The sequence below is a fragment of the Pristis pectinata genome, chromosome 34 (assembly GCF_009764475.1).
Source record: "Pristis pectinata isolate sPriPec2 chromosome 34, sPriPec2.1.pri, whole genome shotgun sequence".
Taxonomy (NCBI): Eukaryota; Metazoa; Chordata; class Chondrichthyes; order Rhinopristiformes; family Pristidae; genus Pristis; species Pristis pectinata.
In genome coordinates, this window is record NC_067438.1 from 4033011 (window position 1) to 4058543 (window position 25533).

At 48.3% G+C, this 25533-nt stretch overlaps 1 protein-coding gene and 1 non-coding gene across 2 annotated transcripts; one reads left to right on the forward strand and one right to left on the reverse strand.

The window, feature by feature from the left end:
• The first annotated feature begins 509 nt into the window (after positions 1-509).
• LOC127586154 (U1 spliceosomal RNA) lies at positions 510-676 on the forward strand. The gene has a single exon (XR_007958659.1). It is a non-coding gene; the product is annotated as a U1 spliceosomal RNA (small nuclear RNA).
• A 3537-nt stretch (positions 677-4213) lies between these two features.
• LOC127585829 (E3 ubiquitin-protein ligase TRIM39-like) lies at positions 4214-17649 on the reverse strand. Its single transcript, XM_052043527.1, has 9 exons — positions 17239-17649; positions 17065-17160; positions 16401-16634; positions 15265-15287; positions 15050-15168; positions 12280-12463; positions 10018-10024; positions 7438-7663; positions 4214-4930 (listed from the first exon to the last, which is right to left on the reverse strand). Exons 1-9 carry the CDS (start codon positions 17647-17649, stop codon positions 4398-4400), a joined length of 1833 nt encoding a protein of 610 aa, XP_051899487.1. The 3' UTR covers positions 4214-4397.
• Positions 17650-25533: the final 7884 nt, after the last annotated feature.

A 25533-nucleotide genomic window follows, 5' to 3' on the forward strand; every position in this document is an offset into this window, starting at 1 on the left:
GTCCCGTTTCTTTCATCTCCCGGTGCTGGGGTGCATCGGATGCACTGCTGCTCCCGGTCTCCCGGAGCCGGCAGGGTGGGGGGGGGGGGGGGGGGCGGGCGACAGCCTCAGTGCTGCTCCCGGTCTCCGGGAGCTGGGCTAGGCACTCAGGGGTCTTCCCTCCATTCTTCCTGTCTGTTTTTTTTCTCTTCTGTTTCCCCTTCTCCATTCTGCCGCTTCCTCTGCCCCCGTCGCCGGCTCCGGCTGCGGCTTTCATCCTCTGACGAGGAGAGGTTGCTGGCGTCCATCTGCCGCATTATTCTATTCTTTCCCGTCCCCTTGGCTCGTTGTCTCTTTTTTTTTTGGCGAGAAAGCCCCTTAAATATTGTAAACTTGGGCGTGGTGTAGCCCCCCCAGGGAGCCACACGAGTGGCATCGGTGCTGTGATTTTTTATAAAAATGTAACACTAATGACGGATCAGTACACGAATGTAAATGTTTGCACTGTTTTATTGTTGTATACAGTTTGTTTTTTTATGATGAAGAAAGTCTATTCTGGATTTAAAAAAAAATGTTCTCCCAGGACGAGGCTATCCCATTGCTCTTCGGGTGTGCTGAAGCCTGCGATGTCCCCAAATGCGGGATACTCGACTGCAAAATTTATGGTAGTGGGGGACTGCGTTCGCGCTCTCCCCTGATTTATAATTGAAAGATAGATACTATTATTCCGTATTTTTCCCTGTTCCCCACACATTTATTTCCAGTTTCTTTCAACTTGGTATATGCAATTTCTTTATGCCATTGTTTCCCTCTGTTCCAATGTGCTGTTGCAAAGCTTAATCACAGCCTTATCAGGCTGCATTTTTCAGTGCTCCTAATCCCTACATTAAACCCCTCTGTGCCAGGTAGAACTCACCACCTGATCTGCTCAAGAGGCAGAAACAATTTGTTTGGGTGGCGTGCGATGAGAGGTGCCCTTGTCGTCAGAACTTTCCTCGATAGATAACATATCACCCCATACGCTGTCCTGGGGCCGGAGATGGTGCATTTTTATAAAGAAAGCTTTAAGAATGGGTCCTACAAATTGCTCTGGAACAATTGTAACCTTGGAATTTAAGAAGAGATGAACAAAGACGACAAGAAACTACTAATGCAAGGTGATAAAAACAGCGGGACACGCAACATCTGTGGAAAAAGAAACGGTTAACGTTACAGGTACAGAACCCTTCATCTGATTTTTAAAAAAAAAATGTTCAGATGCAAGGCGGTATTTCCTCGGAGTTGGTTTAGAACCAGGAATCACAGTCTCAAAATAAAGAGTTGCTCGTTCAGGGAATAACTGAGAAATCCAGATGAAGGGTGTCCAGCCGAAACGTTGTTTAGGGTTCTTCGGCCACTGCAGATGGAGGGGAAGTGTCAGGCGAGGAAACCTTCTCGCAAGGCAGCAAGAAGCCCCTAACCCTAAACTCGAGACCCTGCATCAGGACTCTGCATTTTTGACCGACTGAGTTCTGCCAGCAGTTTCTTTTCTCCACAATCCACCATCTGCGGTCTGTTGTGTCTCCCTGAATTCAGGGCATTACTGCTATTGGTTTATTATTGTCACTTGCACCGAGGTTCAGTGAAAAACTTGTCTTCCATATCATTTATGCAGGTGAATTCATTACAAAGTGCAGCATAAAAACAACAAAATACAGAGAGAAATGTCAGAGCTGCAGGGAAGTGCTTTGGTAGACAACAAGGGGCAAAGTCATAACAATGTAGATTGCGAGGTCAAAAGAGTCCATCTCATCGTATAAGGGAACCGTTGAGTAGTCTTATAACCGTGGGATAGAAGCTGTCCCTGAGCCTGGTGGTATGTGCCCTCAGGCTCCTGTTATGTTCTATCTGATGGGAGAGGGGAGGAGAGAATGACCCAGGTGGTGGGGTCTTTGATGAATTTGGCTACTTCACCAAGGCAGCAAGATGCATAGACAGAGTGCATGGAGGGGAGGCTGGTCTCCATGATGCACTGGGCTGTGTCCACAACTCTCTGCAGTTTCTTGCAGTCACAGGCATAGCAGTTGCCATACCAAGTTGTGATGCATCCAGATATGAATCTTTCTATTGTGCATCAATAAAAATTGGTTAGGGTCGATGGAGACACACCAAATTTCTTTGAACTCCCAAGGACGTAGAGGCACTGGTGAGCTTTCTTGGTCATGGCGTCTACGTAGTTGGACCAGGAGTAGCTATTAGTGATGTTCACTCCAAGGAACTTGAAGCTCTCAACCCTCTCGACCTCAGCACCATTGACGTAGACAGGTGCATGTACACCGCCCCCTCTCCTGAAGTCAATGAGCAACGGTGAACCAACTGCCGTATTTTTTCCAGAATGCCAGAACATCAGATTCATTTCCGTAAACGTAGATGCTGAAAAACGAAATAAAAGGACAAGAAAATGTTTGAAATACGCAGCCAGTCAGGCAGCTTTGGAATCAGTTCCGTCAGACGTTACGTTTTCTCTCTCCACAGACCCTGCCTGACCTGCTGCGTGTTTCCAGTATTTCCTTTTTTCACAACAGATATATTTCCTTTTGAACAGATCTCATAAAAATGAGTACTAAACCGAATTATTGGTTCCATGTGGGAACCGGTTGGGATCCAGGCTCTGCCTGCCTCTCTGTAGAATACGTGGAACATTCCTTGTTGCAGTCGCAGCCAGACCCCTCCCTCACCGCTTTCGTAGGGATATCATGTCTGTGATTTGTCAATAATATTAAAAGGAATGGATAGAGTAGACAGCCAGCGCCTCTTCATCAGAGCACCAGTGCTCAATACAAGAGGGCATGGCTTTAAATTAATGGTTGGAAAGTTCAAGGAAGATATCAGAGGAAGGTGTTTTACCCAGAGAGTGGTTGGGGCGTGGAATGAGCTGCCTGGGGTGGTGGTGGAGCAGGTACATTGGTCAAATTAAAGAGATTTCCAGATAAGCAGATGAAGGAATTTAAAATAGAGGGAAATGTGGTAGGAAGGGGTTAGATAATCTTCGGTGAGGTTTAAGGGTCGGCGCAACATTGTGGGCCGAAGGGCCTATATTGTGCTGAACTGTCCTATGATTTCTATGTCTGTATCGGTGCTGCTTTGTGTTCTCGTTCACCACTTCAACCTTCCAGAACACTACCGTTCGGTCAACTGGGGTCGAGAGGGTTGAGAGCTTCAGGTTCCTGCGAGTGAAGATCACCAATAACCTGTCCTGGTCAAATCTCGTAGATGTCACAGCCAAGAAAGCTCACCAGGGCATCTACTTCCTCAGGAGGCAAACGAAATTCGGTCTGTCCCCTTTGAGACACACTAACTTTTATTGATGCACCATAGAAAGAATACTATCTGGATGCATCACGGCTTTGTACAGAAACTGCTCTGCTCAGGACCGCAAGAAACTGCAGAGAGTTGTGGACACAACCCAGCACATCACGGAAACCAGCCTTCCCTCCTGGAGTTCTGTCTTTACCTCTCTCTGCCTTGGCGAAGGAGCCAGAATAATCAAAGACCACACACACACGCGTCATTCTCTCTTCTCTCCTCTTCCATCAGGCAGAAAATACAGGAGCCGGATGGCCCAAACCACCAAATTCTAACCCACAGTGATAAGACTATTGAATGGTTCCCTGATACGATGAGGTGGACTCTGACCTCACGATCTACCTTGTGACCTGCACCTCATTTTCTACCTGCCCTGCACTTTCTCTGTTTCTGTGACAATTTACTCTGTGCTGTTATTGTTTTTACTTGTACTACCTCAATTCACTCTGTACTAACTCAATGTAACAGCACTGTGTAATGAATTGACCTGTACGATCGGTACACGTGACAATAATAAACGAATACCAATAACTGGGGGAACTGAGCTTCCAACTGATATAACTTTGATTCCCCATCCCACTCTCAGGCTGAATTCTGCCTTTGGTCTCCTGCACTTTTCCAACGAGCCTACACCAAGCAAGGGGAACAGCGCCTCATCCTCTGACTGGGCACGTTGCAGCCATCGTGCATCGACATTGAATTGAGACAGATGATTGTATCCCACATTCCCAGCATTCAGCTTTCCTTCTCTCACTTCTGGTCATTTCCAATTTTAGCCCCTCCCTCATATTTACACCTCCTCCCTTCACAACTTTACCTCCCTTCCTTCCAGTCAGCACCACCTCTGGCGGCACTTTTTCTGACCCAGTGGCCTTTAGGACCCGGGGGAGCCACCACCCGCTGCTAAATCTTTCTATTTTCACAGAAGTATTTGTGTTCGGCAGAACGGATGCAGTTAACGCGTTAAAATTAATGGGTCGACAGTTCTAATGTCAATTCGTGCTTATTTCACTCTCCTCATATTTATATTTACATTGGCTTCCTCCTGACGCCGGACCCGGGACCCGAGCCGATTACAGATCCGGAGCGGAACAGGAGCAAATTCTCAGCCACTGGTTTCCATCCCAAGTCCCGAAGAAAGGATAAAGTTTCTCCGTGAATTTATTCCCAGTGAAAGTGTGGAGATGGGACTTGGTGTCTGCGCTGTAAAATGAAACTGTCCCGGACTCGTAACTGAGATAAACTCCCACCCTCCCGGGGATGGGACCGGCAGGGAGACGGGATCCAGGGGAGGTGTTCACGTAAAACTCGTCAGCCCACCGCCCGATAGTCCAGAATCCGCTCTCCGGGATCAGTCCGACCCATCCCTTCCTCTCCACACACTCTGCGGCGACTCCCAGACTCCAGCTCCGACTCCTCGCCACCTCCACCTCCCAGTAATGTCTCCCCGATGTGAATCCCTCCGATCCCAGCACACATTCCCAGACTGTGAACCTCTTCCCGGTGTCGGGCAGATCCTTCCGGGTCCGGGTCCGTCTCACACTCTTCCGATCCTCAGACACCTCGAGCCGCGGACTCGCCGTTTCCACATCCAGGGTCACGGAGACTGGGGGGAGAAGCAGAGAATTAGAGAGTCCCCGGGGGTCGGGAGGAGACTCGGGAAGCGGGATCCCGGCACCGGGGGAGAGGCCGCTCGGCATCAGGGACAGTCTCAGCCGCACAAACCTTTCCCGGGGTTTCTATACCCGCATCTATACCCGATGGACAACAAACTTCTCCGGGGGGTTTTCTCAGGGACGGAGCGGGGAGTTTCACCCACCAAACGCTGCAGGAACTCAGCGGGTCAGGCAGCATCTGTAGAGGGGATAAAACAGTCGACGTTTCGGGCCAAGACCCTTCATTAGGACTGGAAAGGAAGAGTGGAGAAGCCGGAATAAAAGGGTGGGGGAGGGGGAGCTGCTGGCGGGTGATCGGTGAGTCCAGGTGAGGTGGGGGGGGGGGGGGGGAAGGGAGGTTGGTGGGGGGAGTGGGAATAATGTGAGAAGCTCAGAGGTGATCAGGTGAAGATGCAAAAGGCTGAAGAAGATGGATTCTAATCGGGGAGGACAGTGGACTATGGAATAAAGGGAAGGAGGTGGGGAACCAGAGGGAGGAAGGTGTGGGTGAGGGGCAGGTCATGGGGGCGGAGAGGGGAAAGAGAAGGGGCAATGCGGCCAGAGGGGGAAAGGAAATCAAAGGACGGGAGTAGAGGGGAGTGGAGAGGACGATCCTTTAGGTAAGTGGAGTGGAGAGGGGAGGGGAATATGCGCCTGATGGTCGAATTCAGTTGGAGATGGCGGAAGTTTCCGCGAATGATGTGTTGGAAGCAGAGGCTCGGGGTTGGAGGTGAGGACAAGGGAAACCCTCTCCCTGTTATACCGTAGGGAAGGGGTGTGGATGGGGTGAGGGCAGACGTGCGGGAAATGGAGGAGATGCGGGTGAGGGCTGCGTTGATGATGGTGAAGGGGAAACCCCGTTTTCTGAAAACAGAGGAGATCTCGGATGTCCTGGAGTGGAAAACCTCATCATGGGAACAGATGAGGCGGAGACGGAGGAACTGAGAGAAGGGAATGACATCCTTACAAGTGACAGGGTGGGAAGAGGTGTCGCCAAGGTAACCGTGGGAGTCAGTGGGTGTTTTAAAAGATGTCAGTGGAAAGGGAGCTTCCCGAGATTGTCGGGAGGGGGTGAGACAGTAACGTGTGGACGGGGAGAGCGAGTGGGGAGAGTGAGGAGGGTGGAGAGACTGTGGGTGGGGATGGAGAGGTCGGGCGTGGTAACGAGAGCTCTTGCTGGGAGGTGGTGGAGACGGAGGCAGATGGAAGGGGAGGGGAGTGGGCGGAGTGATTACTGGAGATATTTAAAGAGGAGATCATGAAATCAGAGAGCTATGTAGCAGCGAAAGAGGCTCTTCAGCCCAACTCGTCTGTGCAGACTAAGTTGCTGAACTGCCTGGGTTTGGCCCTTTATCACTTTAAACCGCTTTCCTATCCTTGTACCTGTCAAAATATCTTTCAAAACTTTATAACTGTACCCACATCTACAGCTTCCACTGGCAGCCTCCTGCCCTCCAGGGAGACAAGTCCCAGCCGATCCAGCCTCACCTTATAACCCAAGCCCTCCAGTCCCGTTAACATCCTTGGAAATCTGTTGTGCACCCTCTCCAGTTCAATGACATCCTTCCTACAGCAGGGTAACCAGAACTGTGCACCGGACTCCTAATGTGGCCTGACCAACGTCTTGTACAGCTGTAACGGGTCGTCCCAGCTCCAGAACTCAATATTCTGACCGATGAGGGCAATCGTGCTCAACGCCTTCTTCACCACCCTGTCTAACTGTGTCGCCACTTACAAGGAACTGTGTACCTTCGGCACTCGGTCTCTCTGTTCTGCAACACTCTCCAGGGCCCTACCAATTGCTGTGTAAGTCCTGCCCTGCTTTGCCTTCCCAAAATACAATACCCCACATTTCTCTGAATTAAACTCCATCTGCCATTCCTCTGCCCACTGGCCCAGTTGATCAAGGTCCCATTGTAATCTTTGATAACCTTCTTCACTGTCCATCATACCACTAATTTTAGTCACATCCACAAACTTACGAACCATGCTGAATGATGAACAATAGCGGACCCAGCACTGATCCCTGCAGCACACCGCTAGTCACAGGCCTCCGGCCTCCAGTCTGAAGAACAACCCTCCACCACAACCATCTGTCTCCGACCACCAGGCCAATTTTGTATCCAATTGGCCAGCTCGCCCTTGAATCATGTGATCTAATTTTCTGGACTAGCCTACCATGTGGTATCTTGATAGAGTCCATGTGGACTAGCCTATCATGTGGTATCTTGATAAAGTCCATGTGGGCAACGTCTACGGCACTTCCTTCATCCATCTTCTTAATAAAATAGTCAAAAAAACTCAACCACATTTACGAAGCAGGATTTCCCATGCAGAGAGTCATGCTGACTATCCATAATCAGACCTTGCCTTACCCGGTACATGCAGATCCCATCTCTCAGAATTCCCTACATTACCGTCCCCACCACCGATGTTAAACTGGCCGCTCTGCACTTACCAGAATTTACCTTGCAGCCTTTCTTCAATAAAGGCCCAACATGAGTCACCCTCCAGTCTTCTGGAACCTCACCCGTAGATATCGATGATACAAATATCTTCACAAGGAACCCCACAATTTCTTCCAGAGCTCCCCACCATGTCCTGGGATACACTTGATCAGGCTTCGGGTATTTATCAACCTTCCTGCATTTGAAGACCTCCAGCACCTCCTCTTCTGCATTGTGCTATAAAATGAGTTGCATAATCTTCTGTAACATGGGAAAATTGGGGGCTCTGTGGAACTGGCACAGAAGAGGCCTGGGGCAGGGAAATGATGACAGGCAAGGTTGGGAAGGATTTGGGCCCTGTGCAGACAAATGAGATGAGCTGAGGTGGGCACCTTGTTCGTTATGGACGAATTGGGCCGAAGGGCCTGTTTCCCTGCTGTATTGCTCTGTGACTCTATGATATTCCAGCCTCCATAGGTCGGGCTTCAGAATGTAGGAGTTGGGACGTCATGCTGCAACTTTACAAAACACTGGTTAGGTCACACCCGGGGTATCGTGCTCAATTCTCCTCGTCACACTATGGGAAGGATGTGATTGTGCAGGAGAGAGCAGAGGAGATTCCCCAGGAAGTTGTCTGGATCGGAGAACTTCAGTTTTGGGGAGACGTTGGATGGGGAAATAGGTCATCACAGACCTGGTGGGTCGATGGGCCCATTTCTCTGCAGTACGAATTTAACTCTATATGACTTTAAATGAACTAAATGACTGAGACCCCACAGCCCTCCAGTGCAGAGGATTCCAAAGATACACCATCCTCTGAAGGTACCCCCCATTCTGAGACAGTGACCCCTGACTCTCGACTCCTTAGACAGGGGAAACATCCTCCCTGCTTCCTGCTTGTTGAGCCCTGAAAGAATTTTGTGTTTCCCTGAGATCTCGTCTCATTCTTCGAAACATGGAACATGGAACATAGAACAGTGCAGCACAGGAACAGCCCCTTCATTCAATATGACCATGACTGATCTATGCTGGCATCAATTCCTGTTCTGTGTCAGTTCCCCATAACCCTCAATTCCTCGATCTTCCAAATATTTCTCTATCTCCGCCATAAATACATTCAATAATCAGGCCTCTACCACCCTCAGGGGCAGAGAATTCCAGAGATCCACTACTGTCTGAGAGAAGAAAGTTCTACATACCCCAGTTTCAAATGACCGGACCCTTAACTTGCAACTATGTCCCCTTGTCCGTGACTCTCTCACTCGTGAAAACATCCCAACATCTACCTGGCCAAGCTCCTTTGGATCTTTTATGTTAGAATAAACTCACCCCTAATTCTTCTAAACTTCATGGAGTACAGACCCAATCTGTCCAGGCCTGGCTTGACAGGGAAAACCCTCTCACCCCAGTAATGACCCTGGTGAATCTCCTTCCGTCTGCCTCCAATGCTGCTTTGTCCTTCTTAGTTCAGGGGACCGAACTGTACACAGCAAGCACATCTCTAAACTCCTAGATCTGGGACTCAACACCTCCCTTTGCAACTGGATCCTTGACATTCTGACCAACAGACCACAATCAGTGAGGATAGGCAGCAACACCCCCTCCACGATTAACTGGAGCACTGGTGCCCCACAGGCTGTGTTCTATGTTCCTACTCTACTCCCTGTACACTCTCGACTGCGTGGCCAGGTTCTGCTGTAACTCCATCTCACGTCAGCAGTTGACAACGAGTGGTCCGAATCACGAAAAAATGTCAATCTGAGCAGAAGAAGGAGATAGAGACCCTCGTGACATGGTGTCATGACAACAACCGTTCCCTCAATGTCAGCAAAACAAACAAGCTGGTCATTGACTTCAGGAAAGGGGGTCTGTGCACACGCTCCCATTTACATCAATGGTGCTGAGATCGAGATGGTTGAGAGCTTCAAGTTCCAAGGAGTGAACATCAGCAACAGTCTGTCCTGGTGCAATCACGTAGGTGCCACGACTAAGAAAGCTCACCATCGCCTTGACCTCCTCAGGAGGCGGTAGATATTTGATATGTCCCATTTGATTCTCTCTAATACTTATCGATGCACCAGAAAAAGCATGCTATCTGGATGCATCACGGCTTGGTATGGCAACTGTTCTGCCTGAGACCACAAGAAACTGCAGGGAGTTGTGGACACACCTCAGCACATCACAGAAACCAGCATCCATCCATGGAATCTTGCCTGTACTTCTCCCTGCCTTTGTAAAGCAGTCAGTATAATCAAAGACTCCACCCACCCGGGACATTCTCTATTCTCACCCCCCTCCCATCGGGCAGGAGATACAAAAGTCTGAAAGCACGTACCGCCAGGCCCACGGACAGATTCTATCTCACTAAGACTATTGAATGTCCTACAAATTAGATAAAATGGATTCTTGACCTCACAATCTACCTCATTACGGCCTTGCACCTTATAATCTGCCTACACTGCACATTCTCTGTACCTCCATACACTGTCGTAATGAAATGATCTGTATGGATGGCATGGAAAACAATGTTTTTCACTGTACTTCAGTACATGTGACAATAAAAATACAATTTCCTCCGTCTACGGTCTCACCAAGGACCTGTACAATTGCAACAAGTCCTCATTACCTCCAGACGTGCATGATCAAGGCCGTATGAGGAATGGACTGGACAGAGCAGGTACAACCAGAAGGGAAGGTTTGCATCAATGACTTTTCACAACAGATTTGTATTATTGAGAATTGTTGCTCCAACAGCGGTATACCTGAATGTCACCCTCCTGTCACAGGCTGGATCTCAGGCACTCTGTGATTGTGTACACATGTGAATATATGAGTACACTTAAGAGGGAAATCAGGAGGGTAAAAGGAAAATGTGAGAGCTCTGGCAGTTAAGATTAAGGACAATCCTGAGACATTCCACGTATATTAAGAGCTAAAGAGAAACAAGGGAGAGAATAGGTCTCCTTAAGATCCAGTGTGGTCATTTGTATGTGGAGCCTCGGGAAGGTGAAGGGGTGCTGTCTGAAATGAATATTACTCATTTGTGTTTCCCACGAAGAAGGTCGTGGAAGCAAAGGAATTAAGGGAAATGAATAATGATGTGTTGGAACATAACCACAGTAAAACAAGGAGGTGCTGGTGGTCTCAAAAAGCATATTACAGTGGTTAAATCACCGGGGCCTGATCAAGTGTATCATCAGACATCAGGATTATGGAAGAAAATGCAGTGACCCTGACAGAGATATTTGCCTCACATTTAGCCACAGGTGAGGTGTTGGAAGACTGGAGTGTGGCACATGTTGTGCCATTGTCTAAGAAAGGCTGCTAGTAGAAGCCAGGAAATTGATGGTTGCTGAGCCTGACATCAGTGGTGGGAAAGTTACCGGAGGGATTCTGAGGGACAGGATCTACCAGCATTTGGAAAGGTAAGGACTGATTAGGGGCAGTCAGCATGTCTGCGTGTGTAGGAAATCCCACCCCACAAATGTGATTGAGCTATTTGAAGAGGTAACAGAGAGGAATGCCGAGGACAGGGTGGTAGACATTGTCCACATGAACTTTAGCAAGGCCTTTGACAAGGACTCGCATGGAAGGCCAGTCCAGAAGGTGAGATCACATGGTGAGCGAGCCAATTGGAAACAAAGTTGATTTGGTGGGAGGAGCCAGAGGGGGGTGGTAGAGGGTTGTTTCTCAGACTGGAGCCCTGTGACCAGTGGTGTACCACAAGGATCGGTTCTGGGTTCACTGTTATTGGTCATCTGCATTAACGATTTGGAAAGAGAATGTAGAAGGCATGGTTAAATGTTTGCAAATGACAGCAAAATTGGTGGTATAGTGGACAGTGGAGAATGTTATCTAGATTACAGCAGTATCTGGATTAATTGAACTGGAATTGGAATTGGGTCGTTATTGTGACTTGTACCGAAGTGCAGGGAAAATCTTGTCTTGCATACCGTTCGTACAGGTCAATTCATCACACAGTGTATTGAGCTAGAACAAGGTAAAACGGAACATAATGCAGACTAAAGTGACACAGCTACAGAAAAAGTGCAGTGCAGGGAGACAATAAGTTGCAAGGTCATAATGAGGTAGTTTGTGAGTTCAAGAGTCCATCTTATCGTACTAGGGAACTGTTCAAGGCCTTTCAACAGCAGGATAGAAGCTGTCTTGAGCCTGTTGAAGTAGAGGTGCTGGTGAGCTTTCTTGGACATGGCTTTTCCGTGGTTGGACCAGGACGGCCTATTGGTGATGTTCACTCCAAGGAGCGTGAAGCTCTTAACCCTCTCGACCTCGTACTGTTGGTGTAGTCAGGGGAAACTGGGAAACTGGTCCAGGGAATGGTAGATGCAGTTTATCTTGCTCAACTGCCGTGAGTATTTGCCACCACAGTTAACCTCTCCCTGCTTCAATCTGAGGTTCCCATGTGTTTTAAGAAGCCCACTATCATCCCGGTACCAAAGAAATCAAGGTAACATGCCTGAATGACTACCAACCTGTGGCTCTGACATCCACCATCACGAATTGCTTTGAGAGGCTGGTCATGGCACGCATCAACTCCAACCTCCCAGACAACCTTGACCCACGGCAATTCACCTACCGCCGTAACAGGTCAACAGTGGACCCCATTTCCCTTGCCCTACACTCAGCTCTCGATCATCTGGACAGTAAAGATACCTACGGTAGAGTATTTCTTATTGACTACAGCCCCGCCTTCAACGCTATTATTCCAAGCAAACCCATCACGAAACTCCGAGACCTGTGACTCAATACCTCCGTCTTGCGGTCCTGGGCAGAGCAGTTTCCATACCAAGCCGTGGTGCATCCAAATCTAAAAGGATCCTGGACTTTCTGACCAGCAAACCGCAATGTGAGGATCGTCAGCAACACCTCCAGCACTATTATTCTTAACACTGGTGCTCCAAAAGGCTGCGTCCTCAGCCCTCTTCTCTACTCCCAAAATATTCATGACTGCCTGGCCAGATTCTGCTCGAATTCCGTCTTCATGTTTGCAAATGATACCACCGTAATAGGGCGTATCTGAAATGATGATGAGTCACAGGATAGGAAGGAGGCAGAGATCTTAGTGACATGGTGTCATGACAATATCCTTTCCCTCAATGTCAGCAGAACAAACGAGCTGGTCATTGACTTCAGGAAAGGGGGCGGTATAGTGCACCTGTCTACATCAATGGTGCTGAGGTCAAGAGAGTTGAGAGCTTCAAGTTCCTTGGAGTGAAAATCACCAATAGCCTGTCCTGGTCCAACCACGTAGACGCCATGGCCAAGAAAGCTCACCAGCCCCTCTACTTCCTCAGGAGGCTAAAGACATTTTTCAAGTCCCCTTTGACACTCAAAAATTTTTATCGATGCACCATAGAAAGCATTCTATCTGGATGCATCACGGCTTGGTATGGCAATTGCTTTGCCCAGGACCGCAAGAAACTGCACAGAGCTGTGGACAGAGCCCAGCGCAACACGGAAACCAGCCTCCATGGACTCTATACCTGTCACTGCCTTGGTGAGAATGACCGACCCGGGTCATTCTCTCTTCTCCCCTCTCACATCAGGCAGAAGATACAGGAGCCTGAGGCCACATACCAACAGGCTCAAGGACAGCTTCTGTCCCACGGTTCCCTCATACGATGATATGGACTCTTGACCTCACAATCTACCTTGTTTGATCTTGCACCTTACTGTCTACCTGCAGTGCACTTCCCTGCAGCTATAATACTTTATTCTGCATTATGTTTTTGTTTTTAACGTGTACTGTATTGTAAATGGCAGAGATTGTTGTAAAACAGAGACCTAGGGGTATGAGAATATAATTCCATGAAAGCGGAAAGACAGATAGACAGGCTAGTGAAGAATGCTTTTGGTATTCTTGCCTTCATCAGTCAGGGCATTGAGTAAAGGAGTTGAGATGTCATGTTAGAACTGTACAGCTTGTTGATAGACCACACTTGGAGTATTGTGTGCAATTCTGGTTGGCCAATGATTGGAAGAATGTCATTTCGCTGGACAGGAAGATGAAGGAGCACATTACCAGGAGTGGACGGTTTGGGTTATAAGCAGAGACTGGATAGGCTGGGGTTATTTCCTTGGAGCATTGGAGGTTGAGGGGTGACCCCTTATTGAGGTGAATAAAATCATGAGGGGCACACATAAGGTGAATGCTCACAGTCTTTTTACCATGATTGGGTCATCTAAAATTAGTGGGAAAAGATTTATGGCAAGAGGGTAAAGATTTAAAAGGGATCTGTGGGGAATCTCACAGAGAGGGAGGTGGGGATGTGGAATTTTCTGCCAGAGTAAGCTGTAGAAACAGGTCTAGTTACAATGTTTTAAAAGACATTTCAACAGGTGAATGAATTGAATACGTTCAGAAGGGTATGGGACATCGCAGGCAAAAGGGGCTTGCTCAGGAAGACTTCTTGGTTGGAATGGATGAGATGGGCCGAAGGGCCTGTTTCCGTGCTGCGTAACTCTATGGCGCTAAAGAGTTGTCGACATACTGGGGATGTGGTGGAATTGCTGCTGGTGGGATCGCAGCTTCTGACTGTTTCTTGAGTCGATAAAAAAGCCGCCCGAGGGGAGGAAACGAGGATCTGACAACTGCAGAAACGCTGGGGATTCAGTGGAGGGAGGTCCCGGCTTCTGAACTGGTCAAACACTCCACCCACCTGCCTCAGCACGGTCGGTTTTGCGGGGAGAGGAGAAATCAAGTGAACTAAAGCTGTAACTGGAGCCTCAGTGTACAACAACAGACTGTACACAGTTTAATGGCTACAAATGGGCGTTGAAGTCCCTGGGGTTAAACATCTGTCAAACCCCTTCCCAGATCATCCTCCTGAGGAACCTCACCCTGGAGGCTGTCCGTGAACTGATGATGTGACGAGTCAGTTCAGAGGGCAGTTCAGTGCCACATAACAGACAAACTGGGTAAGGGCGGCAGGTTTCATTCCTCAATAGAAATATGTATCTGTGTCTCTGACTGTGCGTCCTACTCTGACTGTGCGGCTGGGTATGTGTTTCTCTCTCTCTCTCTGTGTATTGAAGTAAATATAGACGAGTGTGCATATTGAAGTATTTGTGTGTTACTGTGTGTCTCCACATGTATGATGTGTGTTGACAATGTGTGGCATGTGTGTGAGTTGCTCAAATGAATAAAATCACTGGGTCTGAAGAGAATGGATTCCAGGTTAGTGAGGGGAACTAACATTGTAGATTGTGGAGGCTGTGGCCACATCTGACAATCCTCCTTGTGTGCGTGAGGGGAACTTTTCCAGGCCGGTTAGGCTGTGTGTGCTTATATAATTCCTATGATTCCCGGCTACTCTGGGAGGATTCAAACTCATGTGTTGGCGTGTTTGTGGAGTGTGGGTGGGTTCAGAATGCACTGGTTCATCTAACGGACCGTGTGTTGGTCGTACTGTGCTCCTGCGTCGCTGTGTTCAGGGATCTGATTTCTCCAGCCTACCATGTGACAGGACCCTTCCCAGCAGGTGGGGTTGGTGCTTGAATAAAACTTCAGTTCCCATTCAGCCCATTGTTACCGCTAATCATTGCGTCTATGTTACTTAAAAGTGTCTCACAACCAAGGGCAAAGCAAACTGTATGTTTTACCTCGCTTAATTGTATCAAACATTTCCCTCAACGCTGGATTCAACAAAAAGGGGTGATCGAATTTTTCAACCGGGAGGGCACCATCAGTCACTGGCAACTTCTGCGTAACATCACTGATCCTGCAAATATTAAACAGCCGGTTATAAACTGAGCATCAGCGATATTTGAACTATTTTACAAATCCATGCTCGGTTTCAGTCAAGACCATGTCCTACCTCCTCTTCCGACGAGCTTCCTCCTGAAATAAATAAAACACAAATCTGAATTGACTGAGACTGACCGTCCACATCCTGACAGCAGGAATTTGACCCAAGTTATCACATGCTGCTGAAAATTCCCATGTCCCAACTCGCACTCCCGCTGACACAGACAGAGGATATTGCAGAAGGGACATAGAAACACGGGACAAAGCACAACGAATGTTTATGAAAGTTGTGCCGTAACTGAGAGGATGAAACCTACAGGAAAGGCTGGACAAGTTGTGCATTTTTCTCTGGATATGATGTCAGGGATGATCAAGTGGAGGAATTTCAGATTACGAACGGATTTGTTTTGGCGGGAGAGCAGAACGTATCTTTGCTGTTGGGGAACCAAAAGTCAAAGATAAAATGGTAGGTGGTCTTCAATAAATCATGTCAGAAATGCAGTGAAGAGAAGGTGGAACTCGCCGCCACAGGTGTGGTTGAAGCAGACAGCAGAGACTGAATGTAATGGAGAAGTTGGATAAACACATGAGGGACCATGGAGTTGGGGGCACTGTTCATGGGTGTGGTGAGCAGGTAGGAGGAGGCTGGTGAAGGTGGTAAATTGATAGGATAAGATGGACCAAGTGGCCTCTCTATGATGTAAAATGGGATATAATCCCATGCGGAAGATATCTGCAAAAGAAAACAGACAGTGCAAATTTCCCTAAAACTGCAAACCTGATGAAAACCAGATATAGCTGATAAATCCGATCTGTCTGTCATATTCTGGAATTCAACCTCAGTTCCCACTGATCCACAGAGAATCTCTCACACCCACTGCAACAGACGCACTCACAGCATGTGCATGTAACTGGATTCTATTGTGAGTTTCAGGGGATATTATATATGGAAATCACAGAGATAATCACCAGCTCAGTGTCCAGATCACCAGGATGCATTCCTGAGAAGGTTACAGAATGTCATGTGAGGTACAGAGTTTGTGGGAGGCAGGTTTGTGGACAACAATTGCCCTGAACAGTCAAAACATTTGTCTTATCTAACTCAGTTGACAATGATTGGTAAACACTGCAGTCCTTTTAAATATATCTCGTCCCATTTTGTAACTGTGTAGTTCAATTGAACCAAATTGTAATGTCATCTCTCACCTTGAGAAATATCACGTTGTCTTCTTCATTCATCCGTTCCTGTAATTTTGTGAGCTTCTCCTGAATAGAATTTAAATTCTCTTGAATCTTTTGAAGATTTCTCTCCATTGGATTTAGAATCTTCTTCTCTTCTTCCCTGAGATCTCTGAGTAAGCTCTGCTCTTTCTCAGTGAGAATCTGATGCAGTTCAGCAAATTGGGATGTGATGTGGGACTGAAGGCTGTGTGACTGTTCCTGTCAAGTGAAAATGTGAAGTGTAATTTACAATATTTCTCCGTTGTTTTCCCTTATGGCATGGAAGGTGACCATTCAGCTCATCAAAGTCAATGCTGGTTCTCAGACCAATCCCATTAAATACATTCACTCAGGCCTCCCTGAAACTTATTCTCACCCACATGCCCATTAACTCCCACGTGATTCACAAACCTCCCAGCCTCACGAGGGTAACTACAGCAGCCAATTAACCGTGCAACCAGCATATCTTTAAGTTGTGGGTGAAAACAGTCGTGATCACAGGGAGAACATGCAAACTTCACGCAGGCAGCACCAGAGGTCAGGGTCAGGATCGAACCCAGGTCACTGGAGCTGCGTTACTCTGCGACTGTGCATCAAAGGGAACAAAACTACACAACACGATCAGAAATTCTGCACAGGGAGGCCTCACCCGAACTCCGGAGATCTTCTCTTTCTGTTGTTGCTCTATTTCCTGGATGTCCGATTTCATTTTTGTGAGAGATTCTATGGAAGATTTAATCTGATCCTGCAAATCAGAGAGTAAAGGAATTAGACAATAAAGATGCAAGAGAGTAAAAGTTGATGAAAACCGGGTTATTTTCACCTTGTAGATTTCAACAGCTTCTTTAATCGGCAGGAAGCTGTGCACTTTGTGTTCCCGCGCATCTCTACAAATAACACAGATCAGTTTCTGGTCCGTTTCACAAAACAGCTTCAGTTCTTCCTGATGTTCCTCGCAGTGAAGTTTACTTTCCCGCTTTATCGGATTCAAGTTTAATTTTCGAGCTTTCTCAGACAGACTTGCTAAGGCCCGATTTACCCTGAGGGTGGGGTCCTCAAACACCTCTCTACATTCCGGGCAGGAGTTTCTCTCCTCCCTTTCCCAACACCGTGTGATACAGGAGCGGCAGAAGTTGTGTCCACAGTCCAGTATAACCGGATCGGTGAAAAAATCCAGGCAGACGGGACAAATTGCCTCCTCGGTCCAACTCTCGAGCTGGCCTTTCGAAGCCATGTAAACCCCACGCACTTCCTGATTCAGTTTCCTTTCACTCTCGGGGGAGCTGCCGAAACTCTGCAGTACCGCGACTGGCCAATAGATACGCTGCAGTCTCAGGGAGTCAATGTTATTTTGCTGCTAGTGTCCAGAGGGAAGGTAACGTTGCCATTTCCACATCAGGGAGGGAACGGAAAAACATTGAACAGGTCTGAACATCAATGAATCCGGAGAGAAAAGCCTGGTTCAGTCCAAGACAGGGCTGAAAGAGAGACCCAATAAAGAGAGGCAGATTGGGGCGTAAAACGGTAGTTAAATATAAATGTCGAGCAACTATTAAATCAGTGAATGTCATGTCGCAGGGGCTGTGGAGAGAATATTGTGTTGCAAGGAGACAGATGCAGCGGCGATGACTGAGATGTGTCTGCAGGAAAAAGCACAGGACTGGACGTTACACGTCACAGTGTGGAAAACATTCAGCTTTTCGGTGAAGTCCTGATTTCTACCGCCCTTCGTGTGAAGAAGCATCCTCACTTCATCCATCTACGGCCCGTCTCCAATGTAAGGTCCGGTCTCCCTTCTTCTGGGCTGTGCCCACAAGTGGAAATAGTTTCACCCTGCCTGCCCTATAAACCCCTTCAATCCCAGATGGCAGGCACACTGGGCTGGATTCCCCACTTGCCGCCCAGCCTCACACTCTTTATCAGGCCGCTTCCGCAACATCGCTTCGTCCACAAGGGGAGTGTGGGACTCTGTCTCCCTCTTAAATACGGTTCAGATCGGGACAGCACACAAAGAAAATCCCAGACAGCAGGGGTGAGTTTCTCGAAAAGGTCAGTTTATTTAGGCCCTGTTACAGTGTACACTGGGGAACACCGACTTGAGCTCAAAGATCCTCCGCTGATCTAAAAAACGTCCGGCGCTTCACAGTATTCATGTTACAACGGTCACATGCAATTTTTACAGTTTCAAAACAATTCACAAGGAACCTAGTTCCTTTGTGGTATTTGACCGTTGTTTATCTCTGCGGGTGCTGCCTCAATCTGCCTGACAGCCATTTCCCCCGTTCTCTTACATAATTTGCTGTTTTAGTTTATGATCTTTATTTTCTGTCGTGACTCTGCTTATCGAATGATAAACTCTCCCGCACTTCGTTTGCACTCCAATCTTCACCTGTTGATCTTTGCTCCAACTTGCTCCGCCTTGCGGTCTGAACACTTCCCCGATCTAACTGCTGCACTGCTTCTTCTAACGTGACCTTCTCTCTTGGCCTCATTTTCCCATAATTTCCCAGTTTGTGCGACACCGAGTTTGACCATATTACCAACTTTCCCGCTTTCCTTCTGATTCTCAGAGATTCCTTCTTCAGATATCACTGCCTGGCACTTGTGTGGTGGGAATGTTACTTGCCACCTCTCAGCCCAGGCCTGGATATTGTCCAGGTTTTGCTGCATTTGTGTTGTGGGCTGCTTCATCATTTGAGTTGTGTCAGATGGTGCTGAACATTGTGCAACCGTCTGTGTTCATCCCTATTTCTGATCTCACGACTGAAGGAAGGTCATTGATGAAGCAGCTGAAGATGTTTGGGCCGAGGGCACTACCCTGAGTAGTTCCTGCAGAGATGTCCTGTGGCAGAGATGAATGGCCTCCAAACACTGCCACCATCTTCTTTTGTGCCAGGGATGATCCCAACCAGTGGAGGGTGTTCCCCTGATTCCCATCGACTGCAGGTTAGCCAGGGCTCCTTGATGCCATTCTTGATCAAATGCTGCCTTGATGTCAAGGGCAGTTACTCTCATTTCACTCTAGAGTTCAGCCCTTTTGTCCAAGTTTGGACCGAGGTTGTAATGGAGTCAGGAGCTGAGTGACTTTGGCGGAGCACAAGCTGAGCTTCTGTCAGCAGGTCTTTATTCGGCACTACAAGCAGAGCTTCTTCCAAAAGATTCTTTCGAGACTTTCCTCCGAAAGGCCAGCTTGTTGCGTTGGATAAAGCCCTTGTCTATCTCCAGCTCCTGTCTCCGTGTGGCTCGTTCACAGACACAGCATCCGCCAACAATCTTGCCCCTGGAGAGGAGCTGATCCCCAGGACCAATGGGAAACTTCCAAACGGCAATACCTCCACTCCATCACCAAGGTCACTCCAATCTCACTAGCAAAACGTAGGGAACCCTTGCAAACGTGTGCGTTTGGACACCGAGCTCTAAGTCATCGGAGACTGGTTCACTGAAACATCCGGGAGAATCGGACTTAATGTCCACAGTGAGGGTCCTCCATCGACCTGCCCCTCCTGTGCTGCAAAGCCCTCTGACGACGAAGGTGTTTGACAGATCCTGACACATTTCTACAACTCATGTAGGACCAAATGGATATTGAGGCCGGTCTGAACCAAAAGGTGTTCGTGTTGAAGCTCCATCTTACTTGGTGTCCCAGAGTCATAGAACCACACAGCATGGAAACTGGCCAAGCTCATCCATGCTGACTGTGTTGCACAGCGAGTTAGTCACATCTGCCCACGTTTGGTCCATAGTCCTCTAAAACTCCCCTATCCATGGACTTCTCAAGATGGTTTTTAAACATTGTTAATGTGCTCGCCTCAAACACTATTTCTGGCAGCTGATGTCCCTGTTATATCTCCCGCCTCTAATCTTAAAATCCTGCCCTCTTGTTTTTAGCACCCCCTACCCGGTGAAAAGACTACTTGTTTTTTCAACTTCCCAACTACAAAACCCAGTGCCCTGACTGATGAAGGCCAACATGTCAAACGCCTTCTCCGGCACCCTATCTACTTGTGACACCGCTTTCAGTGAGCTACGCACATGCACTCCCAGATCCCTCTGTTCCATAACACTCCCCAGGTTCCTGCCATTCACGGTATAAGTCCTACTCTGGTTTGATCTCTCAAAATTCAATACCTCATATTTTTCCGGATTGAAAGCCATTTGCTAATCCTCGGGCCAAAAACACAGCTGATCAAGACCTACCTTAAATTTTTCATAACCGTCTACACTGTCCAAAACACCGCCGATTTCGGTACAATCAGCAAACTCACAAACCATGCCTTGTACATTCACATCCAAATCGTTTATATAAACTACAAACAACAAAGTTCCCAGCACCAACCCCTGTGGCACACCACGAGACACAGGCCTCCAGTCGGTGGAACACCCCTCGACCATCACCCTCTGCTTCCTCCCAATAAGCCAATTACGAATACAATCCGCTATCTCCCCCTGGATCCCATGCGATCTGACCTTCCAGACTGGCCTGCCATGACGGACCATGTCAAAGGCCTTGAGAAAGTCCATATAGACAACATCCGGTGCCCTGCCCCCACTTACCCTCTTGCTTACCTCCTCAAAGAACTCCAAGAAACTTGTCAGAAATGACTTGCCACGCACAAAGCTATGCCGACTGTCTCGAATCAGCCCTGGTCTCTCCAAATATTGGTAGATCCTGTCCCTCAGAATCCACTCCAGGTGCATGATGAGGTACATTGTGATATCGGGAGTTCATGTTTACCATACAAGCAGTCCATTCAAGGTCTTATAACAGCGGGACAGAAGCTGTCCTTGAACCTGGTGGTAGGTGCTTTCAGGCTGTTGTATCTTCCGCCCACTGGGAGGGGGAGAAGAGAGAATGTCGCGGTGGGTGGGGTCTTTGATTTTGAGCTACGATTGGCAGGTGAGCGGGCACCAACTTTCCTTCATGAAGGTTTAGACTTCTCCTGCCAATTGTTGACCTCGCCTACGACCAGGATGTCGGGTCCTCCGGTGCTGACAGGCCACGGGTTTGTGGAGCGGGTTCCCGTGGGGTCCCTGCACCTACTCCCCGAAAAGAGCAGCTGGGCTGCCTGACGGCCAGCGGCAGGTCGGGGCTGGATGGAAGTGGGGGTGAGTGTGGTGTGAGCACCGAGGTTACCAGGCACGCCACCGGGACTCCTATTGACCGAGAACAAACTGACATTGGTCAGGTAAATTACCGCACATACTGAATTCATTGAAAACCCACATTTTCTTGTATCTACGCAAATATCCACATAAGTAGTGTTGACCTCTGGTCAATAACGTCTTGAATGCTGTTGTTCCCTTCGTACCAACTTTCACTCAGACCACCACCCCAACGTGTAAGACTGAAATAGGGGATCTCCCGTTGGCCAAACGATTGATCCTTCTTGTGCCCGCCCCTGCCATGGGGGTCTTCCTTGCGATCGTTAGTCTCCGGAGTCGTCGCTGCTTTGCGTCCGAAGCACCTCATTCTCATTCTCTTTCCTTATCAGTTCATACTGTTGTGTTTCTCTGGTTCTGGCCTATCTTGCTCAGCGGTGTCAGCTTTTCATTGGCTCTGGTCCAAGGCAGCATCACTTTGTTGCTCTTCTCCCTAGTAAGGACTTGTGCCTCATGTCCCTTTCTTTGTTCTCCCTGAGTCAGACCAGGTCCAATCAGTTTAGCCACGTCAGCCAGTTGCTGGGCTCAGCGTCCCTCTGATCACAGACACAGACTGCCCGATTCATGAACCTGCATTTTCGTTCTTACCAAAGAACATCTCCCTTCTCGGTTGGAAATGATCTCTGGTTTAGCAGCTTATCAGTAGGATCCTCATTGTGACCACTTTTATTTGCTTTGATCCAGTTCTCCCTGAGCAAAACCAGTTCACAAGACAGTTCACAAAATGGTGGCCGCAAAAACAGTCTCACAAACGGCGACTCCATTCCTTCCACCACACGGCAAGGACAAAGATATCTGGTTTGTCCACTTCCATTGTCCTTGACTCATTCCCGTTCGACGTTTGTTTTCGTCCATTAATTCCTTCATTGCGAACACTCCTCACGGACGTGCAGAGGAGGGACACCCTGTACCCAAGAGAGAGGTGTGTTCCACCTCAACCTCAAACCCCGCCCCTCCCTCAGCAACGTCCATGACTGGTGTCACACCATCCTCCCTTCCTACTGCAGACCCATGACCAAATGCTCCCTGTGCATTCATGGAAAAAACAGATCATGATTAAAAATAAGAATTAGAAGCTAGAACGACGAACAGTACAGCACAGGAACAGGCCCTTCGGCCCACCATGTCTGTACCGACCATGATGCCAAATTAAACTCATCCCATCTGCCTGCCCATGCTACATTTCCCTCCATTCCCTGATTGTTCACATTTGTCTGAGTACCTCTTTAATATTGCTGTTGTATCTGCTTCCACCGCCTCCCCTGGCAGAACGTTTCAGGCCCCTGCCACTCTCTGTGTAAAAACATGCCTTTAAATCTCCGTTAAACTTTCCTTTCCCACCTTAAATCTGTGCACATTCATCAAAGGGCCGAAGGGCCTGCTTCCATGTCATATACCGAATTTGATTGATTTATTTGATGAGGTGACCAAGAGGGTTGACAGGGGCAGGGTGGTAGTTGTGGTCTACATGGACCTCAGCAAAGCCCTTGACAAGGTCCCGAATGGTCGGCTGGTCTGGAAGGTTACATCACATGGGATCCAGGGTGAGCGGCCAATTGCATACAAAAGTGGCCCAGTGCGAGGAGGCAGAGGGTGGCGATGGAGGGTTGTTACTATACTGGAGGCCTGTGACGAGTGGTGTGCCACAGGGATCGGTGCTGGGTCCGCTGTTGTTTGTCATTTACATTAACGATTTGGATGACAATGTTGTTAACATGCTTGGTAAGTTTGCAGACAATACACCTGAACCGGTGGTGTATGGGCAGTGAAGAGGCCTATCTCAGTTTTCAAGGGAATCTCGACCAATTTGGGAAGTGGGTCAGAGAATGGCAAATGGAATTTAACTCTGACAAGTGTGAGGAGTTGCACTTTAGTAAGTTGAAGCAGGGCAGGACTTACTCAGTAGATGATCGGTACCCAGAGAGCGAAGAAGGGCTACAGGTACATCATTTCCTGAAAGTGGAGACACAGGTGGGCAGGGTAGTGAAGAAGGCGTTTGTCACACTTACCTTCATCAATGAGGGCACTGAATACAGGAGTTGGGACATCATGTAACAGCTGTACAAGACATTGGTGAGAACGCATTGATGGCACAGTGTGCAGTTCTGGTAACCTGGGTATAGGAAGGATGTCATGAGGCTGAAATTGGTACAGAAAAGTTTCACAAGATGTTACCAGGACTGGAGGGCTTGAGTTTTAAGGAGAGACTAGAGAGGCTGGGAATTTTTTCCCCTGGAGCATAGGACACTGAGGGGTGATCCTACAGATGGACATCAAATCATTAGGAGCAGCGACAAGGTAGGTTGTCTCAGTGTTTTTCTCAGGGTAGTGAATCTAAAGCTGGAGGGTAGAGGTTTAAGGTGAGAGGGGAAAAATTTAAAGGGGACCTCAGGGGCAAGCTTTTCACACAAAGGGAGGTGAGAGTGTGGAACAGGTTGCCAGATGAAATGGTAGAGGCGGGAACAATGACAATATTTAGAAGACATTTAGACAGATACATGGATAGGAAAGGATTGGAAGGATATCTCGAATGTGGAGACATGGGACGAGCTGAAGGACACAACATGGTCGGCATTGACGAGTTGGGCAGAAGGGCCTGTTTCCGTGCTGTATGTTACTCCTTTATTCAGTGACACTGAAATGGTGAGAATGCTCAGCACGTCACTGGGCACAGCCGGAGTTTCAGGTAGACTCTGACCCATCATCAGCAATATTTCAAAGTGGCTCAGGTCAGAGATGGTTTCCGTTGTGGAGAGGAGGGAAGGGTGGAGAGAACAGGGGGAACATCTGTGACACCAGCAGTCAGCTGGTCACAAGTGGCGCTGCTACTGGCTGGGAGAGGTTAGTAACGGCTTGTCCTCAGCAGGTGTCTCAGGAGGAGCTGTAAATGGGGGAGAAGGATGGAGAGAATAAAGGCAGGATCTGCCTCTTCCCCTGACATCACTTCATTGAGTCATACAGCACAAATACAGGCCATTCAGCCCAACTTGTCAATGCCGACCTATATGCCCATCTACGCCAATCCCATTTGCCTGTATTTGGCCCATTTCCCTCTCAAACTTTCAGATGCATGTACTGGTGAAAGAACTCACCCCATCTCCTTCAACATGATTGTGGGATCCTCTGTGCCCCGATCCAGAGATGGGCCTACAAGGGAGCACTGCAGATGGGGGTTTACCCAAGCACTGAAATGTTACCTGAGTGGCTCTCTTGTTTATCTTCTCTTCTCTTCCAGATCTCAACAGCATCTTCCAGTAACTACATGCACTTATGACTCCATGCTCAACAGCTCCCAATTTCTCAGTTTGAGTTTGGTCGTTATCAACAGCTTCAGAGCTGTTGGGTATCTGCAACATTCACCGATGACACCACTGCCGTTGGCGATGAGGAGGCGTACAAGAGTGAGATAGATCTGCTGGTTGCGTGGTGTCGCAGCAGCAACATCGCACTCAACGTCAGCATGAGCAAGGAACTGATTGTGGACTTCAAGAAGGGGAAGCCGGGAGAACACATATCAGCTCTCATTGAGGGCTCAGCGGTGGAAAGGGTGAGCAGCTTCAAGTTCCTGTGCGTTCCTGTCTCGGAGGATCTGATGTGAACCCAACACATTGATGCAAACTCGGGGAAGCCACTTCTGTAGCTCTACCTCGTTAGGAGTTTGAGTAGATTTGGTATGTGACCAAAGAATCTTCCAAATTTCTATAGATGAATGGTGGAGAGCAATATGATTGGTTGCATCACCGGCTGGTATGGAGCCTCCAATGCAGAGGATCACAAGAGGCTGCAGGGGGTTGTAGACTCAGCCAGATCCATCACAGCACAACCCTCCCCACCATCGAGGACATCTTCAAGAGGTGGTGCCTCAATAAGGCGGCATCCATCACTAAGGACCCTCACCACCCGGGACATGCCCTCTTCTCATTACTACTATCGGAGAAGAGGTACAGGAGCCACATTC